Source organism: Pongo pygmaeus, chromosome 8, assembly GCF_028885625.2.
Source record: "Pongo pygmaeus isolate AG05252 chromosome 8, NHGRI_mPonPyg2-v2.0_pri, whole genome shotgun sequence".
Classification (NCBI taxonomy): Eukaryota; Metazoa; Chordata; class Mammalia; order Primates; family Hominidae; genus Pongo; species Pongo pygmaeus.
In genome coordinates this window covers 19,161,344-19,183,306 of record NC_072381.2, presented here as the reverse complement: position 1 = coordinate 19,183,306, position 21,963 = coordinate 19,161,344, and the positions used below count along the sequence as shown (strand labels likewise).

The window sequence follows — 21,963 nt, the reverse complement described above, 5'->3', positions numbered from 1 at the left end:
CAACATGCCCGGCTAATTTTGTATTTTTAGTAGAGACGGGTTTTCTCCATGTTGGTCAGGATGGTCTTGAACTCCTGACCTCAGGTGATCCACCTGCCTTGGCCTCCCAAAGTGCTGGGATTACAGGCATGAGCAACCGCACCTGGCCCTTTTCTACGGATTTCTAAATAGCCTGCCCCTCAATTTGCATTAATCTGCTCCTTAATTTGCACATAAATAACAATGGTATAACTGCAGTTGCCAACACCCGGCAAGCATGGCTCCAGGTGCACTACCTATGAGTTAGTCCTGCTCCGCATGAAGCAGCTACAATTCAATAAAATAAAAGATTGATGTTTAACAGCACCAGCTAACCTCTGAATTTTGTTTTTTTTGAGACAGAGTTTCTTTCTGTCGCCCCAGGCTGAAGTGCAGTGGTGCATTCTCGGCTTGCCACAACCTCCACCTCCTGGTTCAAGTGATTCTCCTACCTCAGCCTCCAGAGTAGCTGGGATTACAGGTGCATGCTGCCATGCTCAATTAATTTTTTTAACTTTTTTTTTTTTGTTCTAGAACAACAAAAAAACTCGATCTCGAACTCCTGACCTCAAGTGATCCACCTGCCTCCGCCTCCCAAAGTGCTGGGATTACAGGCATGAGACACTGCACCCAGCCTGAATTTTTCTTTTTTAATTTCCACAATTCACATTTAATACTTTTGCTGTAGCCAATATATGTTACATAATGCTTTGTTCTTCTTTCTCGTTTTTTTAACCTTCAGTTCAGAATAACATATTCCACAGTGGTAAAAAGGAGCAAAAGATATTCTCCTAATTTCTTTAACTCTAATCCTCTTTTAAGTTTGACTCAGAGTTGCCTAACAAAACAGATTAAAAATAAGATTACTACAGTGAGCTTGGATAAAGTAGAAAGAACAAACTTTAAAAAACCATGGAGATTTTACACTTTCTGTTCCATCACCAGAGTCACTTGGCTTTGAGATTTCCACATTTTTTTTAATTACTCGAACAAAACTCTGTTGCAGTAGAAAGTGGCTTTTAATTGCATTGAACTTGAACTCTGCACGTGCACAGAAGCAGACCTTGAGCATGATTTTAATAATTGTTGAACAATTGACTATATATCCAAAGCGTTTCCACTATGACTCTGAAACTTCTTTTAGTGAATTCTTTCCTGGGTGAATCTGAGAACCCTCCCAGGCTAAGCCCTAATTTCAGGGCTCAACTGCATGCCTGCATCACTCTCACAAGTTCCTTCATTTCCTGACTAGTTGCACTAGCTGTAGCTGGAGCAAACATGCTGGTTAATAGTTCAACAGTGCTTGGCAACCCAGTCAAAAGAACATAATTTTCATTTCATTCTATCACAAAACAATTACCTCAATAAATTGCAGCAATGAGGAATCTTATTATTACAGAACACCGCTGTTTGGCAAAATCTTTCAAAATAAGGGATCTAGGAGTAAAATCAATAAAACAGGCCATTGGTAATGAGGCTTGCATGTCTGTGGGTTCAGCATCTGTGGATTCAGCCAATCACATGCCACGAAGCCTACTTCATCACCATGGCCTACTTCGTTAATTTTACTCCTAGATCCCTTATTTTTAAAAAAATTTGCCAACTAGCTGTATTGTATAATAATAACAAGAATCCTCATTGCTACAATTTATTGAGGTAATTGGTCTGCACTGGGATTCCACTTGAAGTAACTTTTTTTTTTTTTTTTTTGAGGCGGAGTCTCACTCTGTCGCCCAGGCTGGAGTGCAGTGGCACGATCTCAGCTCACTGCAAGCTCCGCCTCCCAGGTTCACACCATTCTCTTGCCTCAGCCTCCCGAGTAGCTGGGACTACAGGTGCCCACCACCATGCCTGGCTAATTTTTTGTATTTTTAGTAGAGATGGGGTTTCACTGTGTTAGCCAGGATGGTCTCGATCTCCTGACCTCGTGATCTGCCCGCCTCAGCCTCCCAAAGTGCTGGGATTACAGGTGTGAGCCACTGCGTCTGGCCGAAGTAACATTTCTTATGAAGCAAGAAGAAAGCTTCATATGAAGCAAGAAGAAAGCCTCATGAAGCAAGCCTATTCTTCCATTTTAAAGATGAGATAACTCACATGATGTCTTGCAGACACTAAGTAACTTGCTCAAGATAGAAGAGCTAGTGAGTGGTAGTGTCGAGAGTGGAACACAAGTTTTTGTACTCTAGAACCATAGCTCTTAAAGCTTTCCTCTGAGGAGTAATTATTAATCCACTCTCCCATTTTTATTACTGAACTAGACTTAAAGATCTAACAGAGCTCCTTGTCAGCCTAAGGAAACTAGTATTTCCAGATAGAGTTGATGTCATTCTCTTCAAGAGCAAATAAATTCTATTAGTCTATGAATCATACTATGATTAAATATACAATTTCTATAAGGCCTTTGAAATATTTAGGATAGCTGGAATATCCAAATTATTACCTTATAGACTCCTAGTTATCCAGGGAATCCGGTTGAACAAAAAAAAGAACTGAATTGTATAGTCACTTGTGTTTGTGTGAATGTGAGATTCAATTAGCTATGCATGTATTGACATAAGTATGTATCTATTTTCAAGTTTCTTTTGGTTCTCAACAATTTTTACAATGATCTAGGATTATAAAATATTCTAAATTATTTTATCACTCTATTTCAACAATTATGTGTATGAAAGGTACACACATTCTCACACAGGTGGTCAAACATTTTTTAAATACCATTTCCCTGCAATACAATTACTTAGTTGATGTCTGTTTGCAATGTTCTTTGTTTTTTTAATACACAAGATAATGATAATTTTTTAGTGTAAGAACTAAAAAAAAATGGCTAAATAAAACATTTTCTCATCTAAATAGTCTCAACAGGGGTTCTTTTTGTTATAAAATGAATCTAATGAGCACAGGTTTTCAATTAATTCTTACCAAAAAAAAAAAAAAAGCAATCCCAAATTTCTAATAACTTCCAGATGACTCAAAAATACATCAGAAAGTTTTCTAGGTACTCATTTTCCCCAATAGAGAATTGCACATTTTAAACAATTTGAATAATTTTCCTTGAATTATAGCTGGTTTACCTTTTAACTTCATATGCCACACATCCACATTCAAGTCTGGAACTATCTGATGTAATAAAATCTGTCACAATGTAGATTACAGCCATCACTAAATAGTGTGAAGTAATAACACCAAAGTTGGACAACATAATGCACAATTAGGAGTGCTATACAGGAACTTATCAGTAGAATCCAAGTTCCTGGACTTTTTGAACTCGTGCAACGTATCACTTTGTTTTCAATTTTATAATCCCAAAGGTCAGATGTACTGCAGTCAGAGGGAGGATTGCAAAGGTTGCTTGGAAGCCACAATTATCTCCTGAGTTGGGTTCCACGTTGTCAGATTCTCTCATTATAGAATCATTAAAGAATTCCTCATAGTTTTGATCTTTAACACGATAATGGAAAGAAAAATATTAAATAATATGCCAAAGTGACAGTCAGCTTGGGGCATGCTTTTGAAAAGATGGGAATGAGTAGGATACATTTTCATTGTAGTAATGGTGAAGAAACTCAGATAATCCAGAACTCAGGATTAACTCTGGAAAGTATGGTCTGGGTAAAGCATCACAACATAATGTTCTTAGAAGACAGAACACAATGTAAGAATTATGAAAAATCTAGCAAAGGAAGAGATGAGATAGAAACCACACTTATTTCAAAATTTTCCCAGGTCAATATTAATGATGTACATTTTTCTTCCTCTTACAGGTTCTATAAGGTACAGTTGTAGTCTTCCCATCAGAGTCCTACTCTTGTTTCATTATTGTGGTAAAATATACATTACATAAACTTTTTTTTTTTTTTTTGAGACAGGGCCTTGCTCTGTCACCTAGGCTGGACTGTGATGGTGCAATCATGGCTCATTGTGGTCTTGACCTCCCCAGGCTCAAGTGATCCTCCCATCTCAGCCTCCCGAGTAGCTGGAACTACAGGTGCACACCACCACACCTGGCTAATTTTTTGCATTTTGTAGAGATGGTGTTTTGCCATGTTACTCAGGCTAATCTTGAGCTCCTGGGTTCAAAGAATCCACCAGCCTCGGACTCCCAAAGTGTTGGAATTACAGGCATGTAATTTTAACCATTTTTAAGTGTGTAGTTCTGTGGTATTCAGTATATTCACATTGTTAAGCAACCATCACCATCATCTATCCCCAGAAGTCGTTCCATCTTGCAAAACTGAAACTTTGTACCCATTAAACACCACCTTTCCATTTCTCCCTATTCAACCCCTGGCAACCACAATTCTACCTTCTGTCTGTATGAATTAGAGTAATGTAGGTAACTCATATAGGAGGAATCATATAGTGTATGTTTTTCTGTGTGTATGTGAGTTGCTTATTTCACTTAGCATAACGTCTTCAAGGTTGATCTATGTCGTAGCATATAAAATTTTGTTTATCCATTCATCTATCAATGGACACTTGAGTGGTTTTCAGCTTTGGGCTATTGTGAACAACACTGCTGTGAACATGGGTGTACAAATACTTGTTCGATTCCCTGCTTTGGTTTCTTTGGGGTATATATCAAGAAGTGAAAATGCTATATCATATGGTAATACTATTTCTAATATTTTGAGGAATTGCCATCTGTTTTCCAAAGTGGCTACAACATTTTACATTCCCACCGGAAAAGCACGAGTGTTTCAATTTCTGCAAATCTTCCTAAATACATTATTTTCTAGGAGATTTTTTGGATGCTTATAATAGCCATCACAATGGGTGTGAAGTGGTATCTCACTGTGGTTTTTATTTGTATTTTCCTAATGATGAACAATGTTGAGTATCTTTTCATGTGCTTATTGGACATTTATATATCTTTTTTGAGGAATGTCTATTCAAGGTCTTTGTTCATTTTTTAATTAGGTTATTTGTTTTTTTATCATTGTTGTTAAGCTGTAGTTCTTTTTACATTCTGATATCAACCTTTTATCAGATGTATGATTTGCAAATATTTTCTACTACTCTGTGGATTGCCTTTTCACTCTGTTGATACTGTCCTTTGACGAATAGAAGTTTTTAATTTCGATGAAGCCAGTGTATCTGTTTTGTTGCCTGTGCTGTTGGCGTCATATTGAATAAATCTTTAGCACATCTAATATTATGAAGCTTTTCTCCTATGTTACTAAGTTTTACAGTTTTAGCTCTTATAGTTAGGTCTTCAATCCATTTTGAGGAACCTTGTTGTATATGGTATAAGGTAAGGGTCCAACTCCAATTATTTTGCTTGTGGCTACACAATTTTCCCACCACCTTTGTTGAAAAGACTGTTCTTTCCCCACTGGTCTTGGGTCCCTTCTCAAAACTCACTTGACCATATATTTGAAGGTTTATTTCTGGGCTCTCTATTCTATTCCATGGTCTAGATGGCTGTCTTTATGTCAATACTACACTCAGGTACTGTAGCTTTTTAATAAGGTTTGAAATCAGGAAGTGTTAGACCTCTTACTTTCTTCTTTTCCCAGGTATTTATTTATTTGTTTGTTTGTTTATTCATTGGTTATTTGAGGTTCCTTGAGATTCCACATGAATTTCAGGATAAATTTTACTACTTTTACAGAAGAAAAATTATTGAAATTTTGACTGAGATTGCACTGACTCTGTAGATTGCTTTCGGTAGTACTGAAATCTTAGCAATATTAAATCTTCCAATCTACGGACACAGAATATCTTTTCCATTTATATCTTTGTAAATGTCTTTCAACAATGACATAGTTTTCAATATAAAAGATTTCTGTCTCTTTAGTCTACTTTATTCCTCAGTATTTCATTCTTCTTGTTGCTATTGTAAATGAAATTGGTTTATTCATTTCATTTTCAGACTGTTCATCATTAGTGTACTAAAATGCAACTGAATTTTGTGTGTTTGTTTTGTATCCTGCAACTTTGCTGAGTTTTTTAAGTTCTAACAGGTTTTTTTAAAAATAGAATCTACATTTAAGATCATGTTGTCTATGAACAGAGATACTTCTACTTCTTCCTTTCCAATTTGAATGCCTTTAAATTTTTCTTGCCTGATTACACTGTCTAAAACTTTCAAAACTATGCCAAATAGAAGTGATAAAAATGGGCATTCCTGTCTTGTTCCTGATGTTAAAGGAAAGGCTTTCAGTCTTTCTCCATCGAGTGTGATGTTAGCTGTGGGTTTCTCATATATTGGTTTTATTATGTTGAGGTGGTTTCCTTCTTTTCCAAGATTGTGAGTGTGTTTTATCCCTTTTTGAAGAAAGCTATGTGATACGGTTTGGATGTGTGACCCTTCCAAATCTCACATTGAAATGTGATCCCCAGTGTTAGAGGTGGAGCCTGGTAGGAGGTGTTTGGGTCATGGAGGTGAATCCCCTATGAATGGCTTGGTGCCCTCCCCATGGTAATGAGTGAGTTCTCCCTGTTAGTTCACAAGTGAGCTAGTTGTTTAAAGGAGCTTTGCACCATCTCTTCTCCCTTGCTTCCTGTCTCACAACGTGACACATCTGCTCCCCCATTGCCTTCTGCCATAAGTAGAAACTTCCTTACCAGAAGCCAAGCAGATGCTGGTGTCATGCTTCTGTGGCCTGAAGAGCCATGTGCCAGATCAAACTTTTTTTTTTTAATAAATTACCTAGTCTGAAAGATTCTAGGATAGCAACACAAAATGGACTAACACACTATGTATTGCCTTGACACAAAATTGTACATACAATTCATTGTATGGTTCTGGAAAACCATTCACTTCATTTAGATAACATACAAAAATATTTTCATAAAAATATTGTATTGTTCTGGAAAACCATTTACTTCATTTAGATAACATACAAAAATATTTTCATAAAAATAATTTCCCTTACTCTCAATTAATGTAAAAATTAGCAGCCAGTTCCTGAAAAGAATGAAATGAATCCAAAATATTCCAATTAAATGAAAGTAAAATATCATAATTCTCAAGAATAAATGTCAGTGAAAGACTGCTACTATTTGGCTTGCTGATTTAAAAGTACTAACTAGTGTTTATCAAGGATGTATTTGTTATCTTTTACATTGAATTAATTTTAATATTTTCATTGACACATAAACAATAAAAACTCTAAGTTACAAAGGTACACTATAGTGAATTAAATGAGTACTGTTAGAGCTCACACCAGAATTATCCAATATTCCTTCAGATGGATTCTTGTCATATACAGTTGCCTTTATCCTCAAGTCTTGAGAACATCTTTGGCAAGGATTGTGTCATCAATGGTATCTATATCAATGAAAAAAGGATTACCAGACCATGTTTCAACTTTATTATTGCCTGAGGATTCGTAACCTTCAAAGGAGGTCTTCAGTGTTTGCAGGTGTCTGACGATATTTGCAGAAATATTAACAAGGTATAGCATTCATTCCAGCTTACAGCAGTATTCACTCAAGTATTAGAAGTGTCATATGGCTGTTTAGAAATAATTCCCTATTCCTGAGTAGCAATTTGGCCAGAAGATGTAATGGCTTTTCAGTAGTTTCTGTAAGGATAAATACAGGGCCCTAAATAGAAAGTTTAATCTCTTGCATGGACAAATTTTTCATTAAGCTAATTCATGAACAAATGAACTCCTGTCATTTTTTTTTTCCAAATAGGTTTTCAATTTCTCTCAAAATAAGTAAAATTTCTTTTCCAAATTCAATCAAGCATTTCAAGACTTACCCAGTGGAAAGTCACAATTATTTGTGGGTAGTAGAGAACATTATATTCTATTCATATTTCTCTGATGGAAACTTATTTAAAAGATGTGATTCAAGGTCTTTGCCTTCATAGATTTGATAGCTTTCAAAACAGAATGTCAGGCTTCTCTCAGAATTCCTAGCCAAGCTTAAAGTGTCAACAAGTGCATGAAGAAATGATGTTTATTTACAAACATTTTTGCTTATAAGCAGAAAAACGTACATGGGATGACAGGCATGGCAGGGGTTCTATCTATGTACAGATATGGGCTCAGAAGACATTTTGCTTTGGAAGAAATGATTCACCATTTGATGTTGCCAGTTGTCTTTGAAATCTTCAAAGGGAGCTCACAAACTGAATATTCTTCTTGTGTGATATCAGTTTGCACACTTGAGTCACAAAATACGAGCAGACTACATTGCAAGACTGAGTAGTGTTATCCAACTCCATGGTGAAAGAAAATAGTGCAACTGAATATTCCTCCATTCACTAAGTCAGTCAGTAAACCAGTACTACCACCCAGTCTATTAAATATTTATTCACTCTAATTGCCAATCAGTCTTCTAGAAGTGGGAGAACTAGGTAAATTTCCTGATGGAATAGGGTTACTATTTTGCATTTTCATGAGCTCCTTAAAATACTAGAGAAACTGTTTGCAGTTCTGGAAGAATGGTATAATTTCATACAGAAATAATTCTTTTTTTAAATTAAAATCTCACTAGGGTACATGACCCCACCAAATTTGCCCTAATTGATACAAGGCATCTATTATTGGAATTGTGATAAGAAACCCTATAAGATGGGTTAAAATAAAATTCTGGCAAAGTTTTAGATTCCCCCTAGAAGAGTCACTGTGCAGCCAATTTTCAGAATATGCTGAGAACACTTCCTCAGTTCAATGCTTTCATGTGTTCACAGGTGGGAAGCACTGCCAGTTTTGCACATCACACCCAGAGATGAAAGAACAATCCACATTACTTATGGTTCATCTTTTCTTTTATATTTCCATTGCCCATTATGACACAAAACAGTCTACAACTAGGAAGCAATTATAGACACCAAAATATATTAAAGAAAATGATTTCTATTATACCACTCTATACCCCAGCATCTAAGTCATGCAACAATTGACAAGAGTGAAAAGTTCCTAATGGTATTATTTGACATAAAAAGTGTTTTATGAAGAGTGTTTTCAAAATAACAGAAGGAATCTAATAGACACACATCCCAAAAGGGGAAAAAAAAAAGACATACCCAGTGCAAGGTCTCTCTGAAGTCCATCCATGGGAACAAGATTAAAATTAACTCTCTTGGAAGAAAAATAGCATTGAGGGAAGAAGAAAAGATAGCATAGAAATAAAAAGCGTTGAATAAATAATAACAAAATGGCATTGAAGGAAGGAGAAAAGATAGCATAGAAAAAATAAAAAGCTTTAGTACATATGTTTATTTTAACTAAAATAAATAATAAAATTCCCAATAAACATTCGTACCATTGAAATACTAGTTACAAGTAAGTACTTGTAAATTTCATTTGCTATGCCTTGTTCACTGGAAAATTTTCAGAATCTACATCAGTAAAAGTTTCGACAAGGAGTTCAGTGTGGTGGGGTTGTTGTTGTTGCTGTTTGACCATAAATGTGAGGATTTATTTCTGTTTTCTCAGTTCTATTGTTTATATATCCAATTGTACTATAATGCAATATTTCTTTTCCTCTTTTTTTTTTTTTGATTTTCAACTTTTATTTTAAGTTCAGGGTTACATGTGCAGGATGTGCGAGTTTGTTACATAGGTAAACGTGTCCCATGGTGGTTTGCTGCACAGATCATCCCATCACCTAGGTATTAAGCCCAGCATCCATTAGCTATTCTTCCTGATGCTCTCCCTCCTGATGACACCCCACCCTCTGACAGGCCCCAGTGTGTGTTGTTCCTCTCCCTTTGTCCATGTGATCTCATTGCTCAGGTCACACTTATAAGTGAGAACATGTGGTATTTGGTTTTCTGTTACTGTGTTAGTTTGCTGAGGTTAATGGCTTCCAGCTACATCCATGTCCCTGAAAAGGACGATCACATTCATTTTTATGGCTACATAGTATTTCACATTTTCTTAATCCAGTCTATCATTGATGGGCATTTAGGCTGATTCCATGTCTTCACTGTTGTGAATAGTGCTGCTGCACATGATATAAGTCTGCTTTGACACTCTAGAATCTTCAAGGTAGATAACTTTGCCGACAAACCTTGAAATCTTAAAAAGAGTGTTTTTCTTTTTTCTTCACCTTCTACTCTGTGAGCTGTCTCTTGTCATTGCCTCTAGGAAAGTTAGAACCATTAGAAATGAAATACAAGGAAAAATAGACTATCCAATTTTTACTAAGAATTGGTCCTTGAATAGTTAATATGTCTGAATAACAGAGGGCATAGGCTTAACTCCGTGGAATTAGAATTGGAAAACCATAACGGGAGAGTGAGGAGACCCCATCCCTAGGAGGCCAGGCAAGGGTAAGGGGTCTGAGAAGAGGGCAGGAAAGATGGGCATGACTTTGCAGGAAGTAGTTAAGGGGGAAAGGACCAGAGAGAGAAAAAAGGACCTGATTTCCAGAAAATAGATCAAAAAGGAACTGTGTTCACCTCGTGTGATGGTTAAGCAACTTCTAGGCCAGCATCAGGGAGCAGCAGGGAAGCTGAGCTCAAACCTGCAGAAAAGTTGTTGCCTTCAAAGAAACACCGGCACAGAGGAACCACAATGAGCTCCTCTTACTGCTGTAAGGTAACGTACATAAAACAACTGCATGGGGCAGAAGGCTCAACACCAGAAACATCGGTGGATACTGGTGGGTACACACACAAGCACATGCACACAAAATCACAAAAGAGAGCCAAGACACTGTGCTCCAAAACAAAATAAAAAGATTGACACCCAGATGGGCAGTTGTGTAGGGGAAGGAAAAGTGCCAGACTCTGAACACAAATAGGACTAGACAATGCACGATTTAACCCTGTTACATAAACACTTTTCTTGCCGATATTAACTGCCTTTGCTAATATAACTTTGACAAATCATTTTACTAGCAAATTCTCAATTTCCTTACTCTGATTAAAAAATAACATCTGCAACAACAACAACAACAGAAAACCTTTTTCATTAGTTTGAGAAAAAACATAGAAATGAGAAAGAAAGAAAATGAATCCTCTTACATGGCATATATACCTAATATTATCTTGCTTTCATTTCTAAAATAAGCACAACTGCTAATAGGAATGCTGTTTATTAGATCATTTTAAAATATAATTTTATCTTCATTATAAAAAAAAAATAGATGCAGAGGGTCAGCGCAGTGGCTCACGCCTATAATCCCAGCACTTTGGGAGGCCACAGTGGGCGGATCACTTGAGGTCAGGAGTTCAAGACCAGCCTGGCCAACACAGTGAAACCCCATCTCTACTAAGAAAAATACAAAAAAATTAGCCGGGTATAGTGACATGCACCTGTAGTCCCAGCTACTCGGGAGGTTGAGGCAGGAGAATCGCTTGAACCGGGAGGCAGAGGTTGCAGTGAGCTGAGATCATGCCACTGCACTCCAGCCTGGGCAACAGAGCAAGAATCCATCTCAAAAAACAAAACAAAACCCCAAAAATAATAGATACTATTTTAGAAAATTTGAAATCATAAAGATATACAAAAAAGAAAAGTGATATATAAGCCCAACACACAGAGATAATTCCATCTCATATTTTATGTGCAGTGCCATACTATATTTTTAAGTACAATACATATATTGACGGGTAATCATGGTTTTTCTCATAACAATATATCATGAGCACTTTGTCATTTTTAAATAGCATCAAAAATTATGACAGATGGCTTCACAGATGTCCATATTATCGATGCATCATAATTTATTTAAACATTAACCTAATATAAAATTAAATGACTTCCTATTTCTACCATATGAAATGGTATTGTGAGGAGACTTTTTGCATGAACTCATTTTGTTTCTTAGAATAAACTTCTAAAAGTAAAATTACCAGTTAGGGGGCATGAACACTTTTGAAATCCTCTTTCATATTATAAAAATACTAAACAAAGAAAGGTAGAGTTTATAATTCTCTTGCCTGAAATAGCATCCGTCTTCTTATGCTCTTCCCAAGAATGCACATATTTTTTATTTTTCACATTTATTTTATTTTAAAAATATTGGCAGCTTTTTGTTTTCAATTGTGATTTACAATTAATAGTGAGGTTGATAACTTCATCATACATGGTCATTTCTATTTTTTTTGTGTGTGAGTTGTTTTCAAGAATTTTACCTATATTTTTATGAAAGAAAAATGCATCTTTGATTTATTGACCTGGAAAAGAATTATTGGTGTGCTATATTGCAGACGTTTTTCCTCTTTCATTTTACTTGCAATGTTTTGATATACTGAAACTTTTAATTTATATATTCTAATTTACTGACTTTTAAAGTTTTCTTCTTTCATTTAACACTTACAAAGGTCTTCTCCACCCCAATACTTATTCAATATCAATATTCAGCAAACATATTTTGAAAATCTGTTACACATCAAAGAAAAAGAGAAACTTTCCTTGACTTTTCTGATTATTAGGAGCAATAAAGATTATGGCTTCATTGTTAATATTTAACATTTTATCTTTAGAAATTTTTGGTCTCTGGAGCAAATAAGAAATGTATTTCATGAAATTGCCTCATATTCATTTGTTGTATGTAATAAAAACCAGCATGGTATAGTGGTTGGTATTGATGTTTCAGGATCAGATAGAATTGTTTGTGAATTCCAGCTGCTCCATGGAACAGCTCTGTGTCTTCTGGCATTTTCTTTTACCTAGTCTAAGCCTCATTTCCTCAAGCTGTAAAATAGGAACAACAATAAAACTACTATTCGTACTATGTTTGTGTTTGGTAAAAATTAAACGAGACACTGGATGGAGATTATTTAACAGTGCTTGGCATACACTAAGTACTGTATACAAATCAGCTGAAATTATTATCAGCTATTGTGTTTTCCCAACTAATTTGGAAGGCCAACTTTATTTGTTAAATATATTACACATATGCTTAATGTTTTTAACGATCACATTCTTTTCTAATTATAAACTTTCATAATGTTGGTTTAGTTTACATGCTACACTATCATACCTATTAATGAAAATTCTTTCTCTTTTTCTTCTCCCTCTTGCTAGCTATTTATCTCTCATTTTTCTAGATAAACTTCAAAGACACTTTATCAGGTTCCAAAGTTTATCCTTGCTAGATTTTGTACTAGAATGTAATTAAATTGATTCCATGAAAATGGTCCTATTCACACCGTTGAAACATCCCATTAAGAAGCATAGTATTGTCATGAGTCTTTTTTCTGCACATCTGTGTTTTTTCTGATTTTCTTCAGATAGGCTCTACATATTTATTTTTAGATTTCTTGCATACATAATTCTGTGGTACTATAAGCTGAATGTGTGTGTCCCCTCAAATTCATATTTAAAACCCTAATTCCCAATATGATAGTATTGGAAGGTGGGGCCTCGGGGAAGTTATGAGATCATGAGGATGGTGCCTTCAGGACTGGATGACTGCCCTCTCAAGAACAGCCACGGGAGAGGTGATCTGTCTCTGTGCTATGTGAGGTCTCAATAAGAAGGCAGCCATCTGCAGACCAAGCAGAGGACACCAGACACTGAATCTGCTGGCAGCTTGATGGTGCCAGCAACTAATAAATGTAATTAATGACCCATCAATCATTTCCTTGAATGTAAATGTATTGAATTCATCAAAAGACACAGAGTGGCTGAATAGGTAAAAAGTCATTTTGAGACCAGCATTACCTTGATAATAAAGCCAGATGGGGGCACTTAAAGGATAAAAGTTGCAAGCCAATATTCCTGATGAACACAGATGCAAACATTTTCAACAAAATATTTGCAAACTGAGTTCAACAACACATTGAAAGAATCATTTGGCATGATCAAGTGGGATTTAGCTCAGGATGGTAAGTATGGTTCAACTTATGCAAATCAATTAATGTGATACATCACATTAACAGAATGAAGAATAAAAACCATATAATCATCTCAATAGATTTGGAGAAAGCATTTGAAAAATTCAAAATCCTTTTATGATAAAATCTTTCAACAGATTACTTATAGAGAGAATACAATAAAAGCCACATGACCAACAGGTAGCAAACATCATACTTAACAGTGAAATGTTAAAAACTTTTTTTTCTAAGATCAGGGACAAAACAAAAATACCTATTCTCACCACCAATTTTCAGCATAGAACTGGAAGTCCTAGCCAGAACATTTATGCAAGAGAAAGAAATAAAAGGAATTCAGGTCAGAAAGAAAGAAGTAAAAGTGTACCTGTTTGCAGATGACATAATCTTATATGTAGAAACCCAAAAGACTTAACAAAAAACTGTTAAAACTAATAAAAAATTCAGTAACATTGAAGGATACAAAAGCAACATACAAAAATCAATCATTTTTCTATATACTAATAAGAAACCATCCAAAAAATATTTAGAAAACAATCCCATTTACAATAGCAACATATAAAGTATAATACTTGGGTATAAATTTAATTAACAAGGTGAAAGATCTGCATACTGAAAACTATAAAACACTGAGAATTAAACTGAAGGAAACACAATTACACGAAAAGGTATTCCATATTCATGGATTTAAAAAATTAATATTGTCAAAATGCCCATAGCACTCAAAGCGATCTACAGATTTAATGCAATCTCTATCAAAATTCCAATGTAATTTTCACAGAAATAGAAAAAAAAACTTAAATTCATATGAAATCACAAAAGATTCCAAGTAGCCAAAACAATCTTGAGCAAAAAGAACAAAGCTGGAAGCATTACACTATCTGGTTTCAAAATATACTATAAAGCAACTATAATCAAAACATAAAAATAGACCAGCAAAAATAGACAGATAGACCAACAGAACAAGCTAGAAAGCCCAGAACTAAAGCAACACTTTTTTTAACTCTAATTTTAGGTTCAAGGGTACATGTGCAAGTTTGTTATATAGGTAAGTTGTGTGTCATGAGGGTTTGTGTAGATTATTTTGCTACCCAGGTAATAAGAATAGTACTCAATAGGTGGTTTTTCGATCCTCACCCACCTCCCTCTTCCCTTAAGTAGTCCCCAATGTCTGTTGTTCCCCTCTTTGTGTCCATATGTATTCCATGTTTAGCTCCCACTTATAAGTGAGAACATGCAGCATTTGGTTTTCTGTTCCTGTATTAAGTGTCTATCAACCCACACATTGATGGTCAATTGACTTTGGCAAAAGTGACAGGAACACACAAGGGAGAAAGGACAGTCTCCTCAGTAAAAGATGTTAGAAAAACTGGACATCCATATGCAGATGAAGGAAACTGGACCCTTAAATCACACCATGTAAAATAATCAATTTGAAATGGATTAAAGACTTAAATATAAGACCTTAAACTATAAAACTTCTACCTGTAAAAGCAAAGATGGAGAAAAGCTCCATGACATTGGTATGGGCAACAGTTTTTGGCTATGTCCCCAAAAGCCCAGGCAACAAAAGCAAAAATATACAAATAGGACTGCATCAAACTGAAAAGCTTCTGTGCAGCAAAGATGACAATTAACAAAGTAAAGACAAAATCCACAGAATGGTAAAACAATATTTGTAGAGCACACATCTGATAATGGTTGCTATTCAGAATATATAAGGAGCTCAAGCAACTTCATAGCAAGAAAATAATATCCTGATTTAAAAGTGGGCAAAGGACCTTAGCAGATATTACTCAAAAGAAGACATACAAATGTTCAGTAGGTACATTAAAAAAAATTTCCGTATTACTAATCTTAGGAAAATGCAAATTACAACCACAATGAGATATAATCTCATATCTGTTAGAATGGCTTTTATCAAAAATAGATGAAAGACAACAAGTGCTGGCAGAATACAGAAATAAGGGATCTCTTGTACATTGTTGGTGTGAATGTAAATTAGTATTGTCATTATGGAAAACTATACAGAGCTTTCTCAAATATTAAAAATTAAGCTACCATATGATCCATCAATCCCAATTCTAGGTATATTTCTGAAGAAGAGAAAATCAGTTTATTGAAGGGATATCTGCACTCCTATGTTTATTCCAGTACTATTCACAATCGCCAAGATGTAGAATCAATTTAAGTGTACATCAATGGATACATAAAGAAAATGTGGTATGTACACACAGTGAAACACTATCAGTCATAAAAAGAAGGAAATCCTGTCATTCGTGACAACACGAATGAACCTGAAGGACATTATGCTAAGTGAAACATGCCAGGCACCAAAAGACAAATACCACACAATCTCATTACATGTGGAAACTAAAATCACTGAACTTAGAGAAGCAGAAAATAAAATGATGATTACCAGACACTGGGGTATAGGCGGCAATAATGGGAAGATAATAAAAGTCACAAAGTTTCGGATAGATAAGCAGAGTAAATTCTGAGATCTATTGCACAACAAGGTGACTACAGTCAATATTAATGTATTGTATATTCCAAAATAACTAAAAGTAAATTTCAATGTCTTGTCACAAAAAAAATGATAAGTAAGTGAGGCAACGGACTTGCAAATGGATTTCCAATGCTTTGCAAAGCAATGGATTACTTTGCTTGATTTAATCATTCCACATTATATACTTATATTATCACTGTGTACCCCATAATTGTATACAATTATAACTTGTCAAGTAAAAGTAATATTGATAAAAAGTAAAAATAAAAATAATTAAAGAGAATGAAGACTAGCCAATGTGAGTCAGCACAGAAGCAATATAACACTTATACTTTTTTAAAAACATGACTTAAAAGTTATTTTTAAATCATTTAAAAATTTTTTTAAAAAAATTACACAGACCAGTACCACAACTTATATTTCCCTTACTAAGCATGTTAATAGGTCCTAAAAGAGGGATTCTCATCAACACTAGACCCAAACAGTTATTAGACCTACAAATTACTTTTTTAGTTCACTATAGGTTAAGCGCTTAATATCATGTGAAAATGGAATTTATTTAATCTTGAGGACTCAGTTTTTTTTCTAATTTCTTAAAACAATACTGAGTAAAAATAAAAGGTTTACATATTCTAAAAAAGAAGTTCATGTAAAACAAGAACTTATTTTCTTTTTTTTAACGCACAGGTTTTTTTTTTTTAATTGTACTGAAGTCAGGCAACGGTCTGACAATAAAAAGACTGCGTGTGGAATACTGTTATGTTAAACTTCACTTGCAGATGTCAAATCCTTAGAACTGGGGTTTTCCCCAAGAAAAAGATTAATGGAAACATCAATTGCTTTTCAGACTTGATAGTTGCTGTTCAAAAGGTGGTTTTACACAAATACTTAAAAAAAAAAAAAAAAAAAAACTTTAGTACACAATGAATTGCTTTTAATTCTGTATACACCCACATTTCATCGTTTAGTGGTCCTGAACAGAAAGTGGAAAGATGAAGCAATTTGCCAGGAGGTCAAGCCCGCCAATTTCGGGGATCTGCTGTCCACACCAGCTTCTTTCTTAATTCCTGCTGAGGATCTTGAGAAGCAGCAGCAGCACCAAAACCAAGGCATGCACTAGATTCAAGTTTCTTTTTGTTTCAGTTGTCAGATTCCAAACTAGACCCCAATGGATTGCAAGGATGAGCAAATGAAAGCCCTGTTTAAAACTTCTTCAATTTTTAAAAACAAAAGCAATTACAGGCAAGTAAAACAATTCAGAGAGATCACGTGTGCTTATAAGTGTCTTCATGTGGCCTTTCTCCACGTTCAACCACCAAAGACTCCGAGAGCTGGCAGACCTAAGTAACCCTGGTGACTATTCTTTTCACCTTATCAAAACCTGAGCTAAAAACAATGCATCAGCTGATGACAGCAGAGGGTGGCAGGGCTGAGGACCGAATCTTCATTTCCCAGGCTGGTGAAGAGTGAGTAAGTACCGTCCCAAAACTAATCAAGGGAGGTAAGAGATTCTTTCCAACCTTACCTGATGGCTTCTGGCCTAAGCAAGGAAGTATCATAGAAGGTGTTGGGTGGTGATAGTGCAAAAAGGAACTTGAGGAGGGAAGAAAAAGCATCACCCCTCGATAAAGGTGGGGGAGACAAGATATGCAGAAAGCCCTGAATTCCTTACCGAAGGCCAATCTCAGAGGGGAGCAGAGGGGTTACAACCTATGCTTCAGCCAAGGGCAGGAGTAGAGGAGCACGGGAATAGGATGATGGCTTGGAAGGGGCATCATTTAAGACTTAAAGAAACCAGGGGTGCAGGCGAAGCACCCCACACACCCAGCTGCAGTCCTACAGGCTGCGACCTGAAACCTTCACATCTACTCTAAACAAGCCCCCCGGGCTAGAGGGCTGTTGTTGCATGGAAGGTGGGAGGCAGGAGGGTAAGGGGAGAAGGCAGAGACCCCAGGCCGTGTAATCAGCAGCAAGGTGATTGTGTGATGTGTCTTTTCACAGTTGAGTTAGATGCGCCCCACCAGTTATGATGGGAATCAATTTAAATAGACTTTCTTGATCCCAGAAGTTCAACTACATGGACAGTGGTTACACTTGACAGGATTTATTATAGCATAACTTATATATTTCAAATGGACAAAAAAAAGGATCATTTACAGTATGTTAAGATAAATTTCCTTTGAATGGGAGCTTCCTTTCCAGTACTTTGAGGTCTATAAGACGTATCTAGAAAATTTACTACTGTGGAAGATGAAGACTACTTAAATCGAATGGAGGGAAAGGGGAAGGGCCTGTGGCTTTTCTTTTTGATTAATTGCTGTAATACTGTTTATTTTTTTTAGACATCATTAGGCACCAATGCTCTTGCAGGACAACTTTGATGCTACATGAATTCTGCCATTTTGCTAGCACTGACACGGCTCTTGAATCCACCATGCCATCAAAGCTATTAACTCCATTCATATTAATTTTTGTTACAAATCTTACAATGGGGGGTGCTTCTAGGTATTTAGGTCCACATTCTATTTTAAGGCTGTATATTTGGTTTTCCTTTTTTTTTTTTTTTGAGACAGAGTCTCGCTCAGTCACCCAGGCTGGAGTGCAGTGGCACAATCTTGGCTCACTGCAAGTTCCACCTCCTGGGTTCACACCATTCTCCTGCTTCAGCCTCCCAAGTAGCTGGGACTACAGGCGCCCGCCACCATTCCCTGCTAATTTTTTGTATTTTTAATAGAGACGAGGTTTCACCGTGAGCCAGGATAGTCTTGATCTCCTGACCTCGTGATCCGCCCGCCTTGGCCTCCCAAAGTGCTGGGATTACAGGCGTGAACCACCACGCCCAGCCTATATTTGGTTTTCATAAATTGTTCTTGGAGGCCCAATTATCATTCCTGTCCATCTTGTAAATGTCATATCTTCATCATCTTCTAGACCCTAGCTAACCGTGCCATCTCCTACTCCTTTATGGCCTTCGAGTTCTTCCAACAGTCGGAAATTGAGAGGGACTTTTACTCCCAAGCCTGTGGCGGCTGCCATCTTGCATCCCCGTCCAAGAACTTATTTTCAAAAACGTATTAATAGCACCGGAGGCATTAGAAATTTCACTTCAGCTATGTCAATTTTATTCAGAAAAGTTGACATATTAATCTATTTCTTTAAAGGTCACACAAGTTGGATGTTAAAGGGGACTTTTTTAAATGTGGGTACTGTAAATCCTTATAAAGCTAGTTTTAAAAAATCTAATCTATAAGTTTAGCATCACAAGTTTCCATGAGTAAAATTGCTTGGCCATTGCTATTTCTTCACAATAGTTTCTTCTAGTGTGATATACAAAAGAAATTCATGCTTTAAAGCGATTCTCAGTTTTTATCTGCAGATTCTCACCCACATTTTAAATAAAATGCCAAAGTGGAAACTTCTCAGAAATGAAAATGAAAAGCAAGAAGGCCAAAAGGTGACTTCTCCATGTAACATTTAAAATGAAATCTGTTTATTCGACAGATCTATGCCTTCACTTCCTTCCAAGGCTATAAGTTATTAGAATTTTTCATGCAGCCAAGACCTTTCCTATTCAGCAGCTTTCCATTTCTTCACGTTAACCTTTTCTCTGAAGCAGGACCATGCATGTTATCACAGCCAGGGTACTGAAGGAAGCTTCATAGAGATTAATAATGGAAGGGACTTGGCACTGCTTGTCAAACCAGCCAAGTCGTTCTTCTTTGCTGCTCATCAAGGAACAGTAAGGGCTCTTCCAGACAGTCCAGAGCAAGGGGCAACAAGCCCACAGTTAGCATCTCTGGGGAAATTGGACAAATACAAATGAATCTTTGCCCTTGGCTGCACTTAGTATTGAATGGTTACTGATTAGTAACAGCATGACAGCTATCCCAGACTAAGACAAAAATATTATTAGCCTGTTTAATTCTACAGAGAAAAATGTTCTTCAGTAATCACTCTTCTGGTTTTAATGTAATAGCAACTGAATAGATAAATGGAAGGCAAACAATGGCAAAATCAAATATGTAGAACCTTATTTTAGCAGAAGAGAGTGAATTCTGTAAATATGAATTGATATTTTATCTGAATTTAAAAAAAGAATATATATGTTTGAGTTAAGTGACGTACAATAATAGAATTTGTGCCTCTGGATAATTAATTGCACCAATAGCTACTATGAACGCGCAATGAGCCCCTGGTAATTTTATGAAAATGTGGTTTATGAAGGGTGAATGTGTGTAAGAATGACACTAGTCTCCATTGCTGAAAGATGGTGAACCCTGAAGATTGCATATTGCAATAGAAATGACAGGAACATACATGTCGTTACCCATGTCTTCCCTTGGTAAGCTTCTTCCTGTTTCTTAGTGTTCTCCCAGTATGCCATGGGGTGTTTTCCCACCTGTGAGAGTTGCTTTATCTCATCTCATGACCTCTTATAATAAAATAAAGTTCAAAATCACACGAGATTTGGGTCCTGGATGACTCGTCTAGGACATCAATCTAGGTCTTGCATTCTCCGAAGCTTGTGCCCTTCTACTACTCTGAAATCAAAGGACAAAAGCCAGAGTTGTATCCCACATGCAATTGGTACCAACCCACTAGATAGTAGTGTTCTGTAAATGAAAATAAAATCTACCCATCCAATCTAAAATTCATTTCAAATATTTCCACGTTAAATTCACACGTAAGCTGTTGATCTCCATCATAGCACTTTACAGCTGCATTAATGAGTTCTTTTAAATTTTGTTTCACTCACATAACATCAAAAGCTACATCTTTGTTTAGCCCTCCTTCTTCATAATCAGTAAAAACTGACTGAAAAATATATTCCATCAGGTGACTATCTTCGTGATTTGATAATTTTTATATATGGACTCATCTCTTTAGTAAACAATATATCTTAGTTTCTGATCTACACTAAAGGTATACAAGATACAATGCATAAAGAGCCAAGTATGTAGCCAAATCTCCCAGACTGCTCAGAGGCCCTTGTTTCAGGCTGTACAGGGAATTGAAATTGGAGAAAAGAGAATGTCACTTACAGTGCCGTTCATCACTGCTATCCCCACACTGATCTGTGAAGTCACAAATGCTGTCAGGAGGCAAGGAGACTCCATTGTCACACTGAAAGCTTTCTGTTCCTTGCTGACCCAGTGTAGAATTGAAAACACAGGCAATCCAAAGGAAACAAAAAGCTTCATTCATGGGGAATGCCAACATTCTGTCCAGGAAGAAGAACATTACTTGGTATTGTCTATTAGAGATCAGGCAGTTGTAATAAGTAAGTCCATCATTGGAAACATTCTTTTATTTCTCTATTCTTCCTTTCCCAGATTTGCTTCTTATAAATGGATACTATTGGTAACTATCTGCAACTCTAACAAATTACTCCCCAGGCAGTTAACTTACTCTTTCAGAGGAGTGACTTTAGAAAATATTTAACTTGAGTAATTGCTCTGGTTCTTTATCTAGCTAACTATAGATGATTATTGCCCCCTGTATGCCATATTTACACAATTTAAGCCTTTATGGTCTTGCTATCTCCTGAAAGACATTTGTAAAAAATAAAGGCCAGGTAAATAAATAGCAGGGGAGAGGTAACCACAGTAAAGCTATAAATTACATAAAAATGGTCTGTCTTAATTCCTATACTCAATCACATTCGTGTAATTTAGAACATTATTGTGGA

General features: G+C 36.1%; 1 protein-coding gene across 1 annotated transcript in view; it reads right to left on the bottom strand.

Moving 5' to 3' along the window:
* The window catches only part of MALRD1 (MAM and LDL receptor class A domain containing 1), a 679,682-nt gene extending 658,029 nt beyond the window's left edge, over positions 1-21,653 (bottom strand). Inside the window, exon 1 of the mRNA XM_054503207.1 lies at positions 21,317-21,653. Within this exon, the coding sequence (XP_054359182.1) occupies positions 21,317-21,515 (199 nt within the window). The 5' untranslated portion in view covers positions 21,516-21,653. The remainder of the gene's footprint in view (positions 1-21,316) is intronic.
* Between the last annotated feature and the right edge of the window lie 310 nt (positions 21,654-21,963).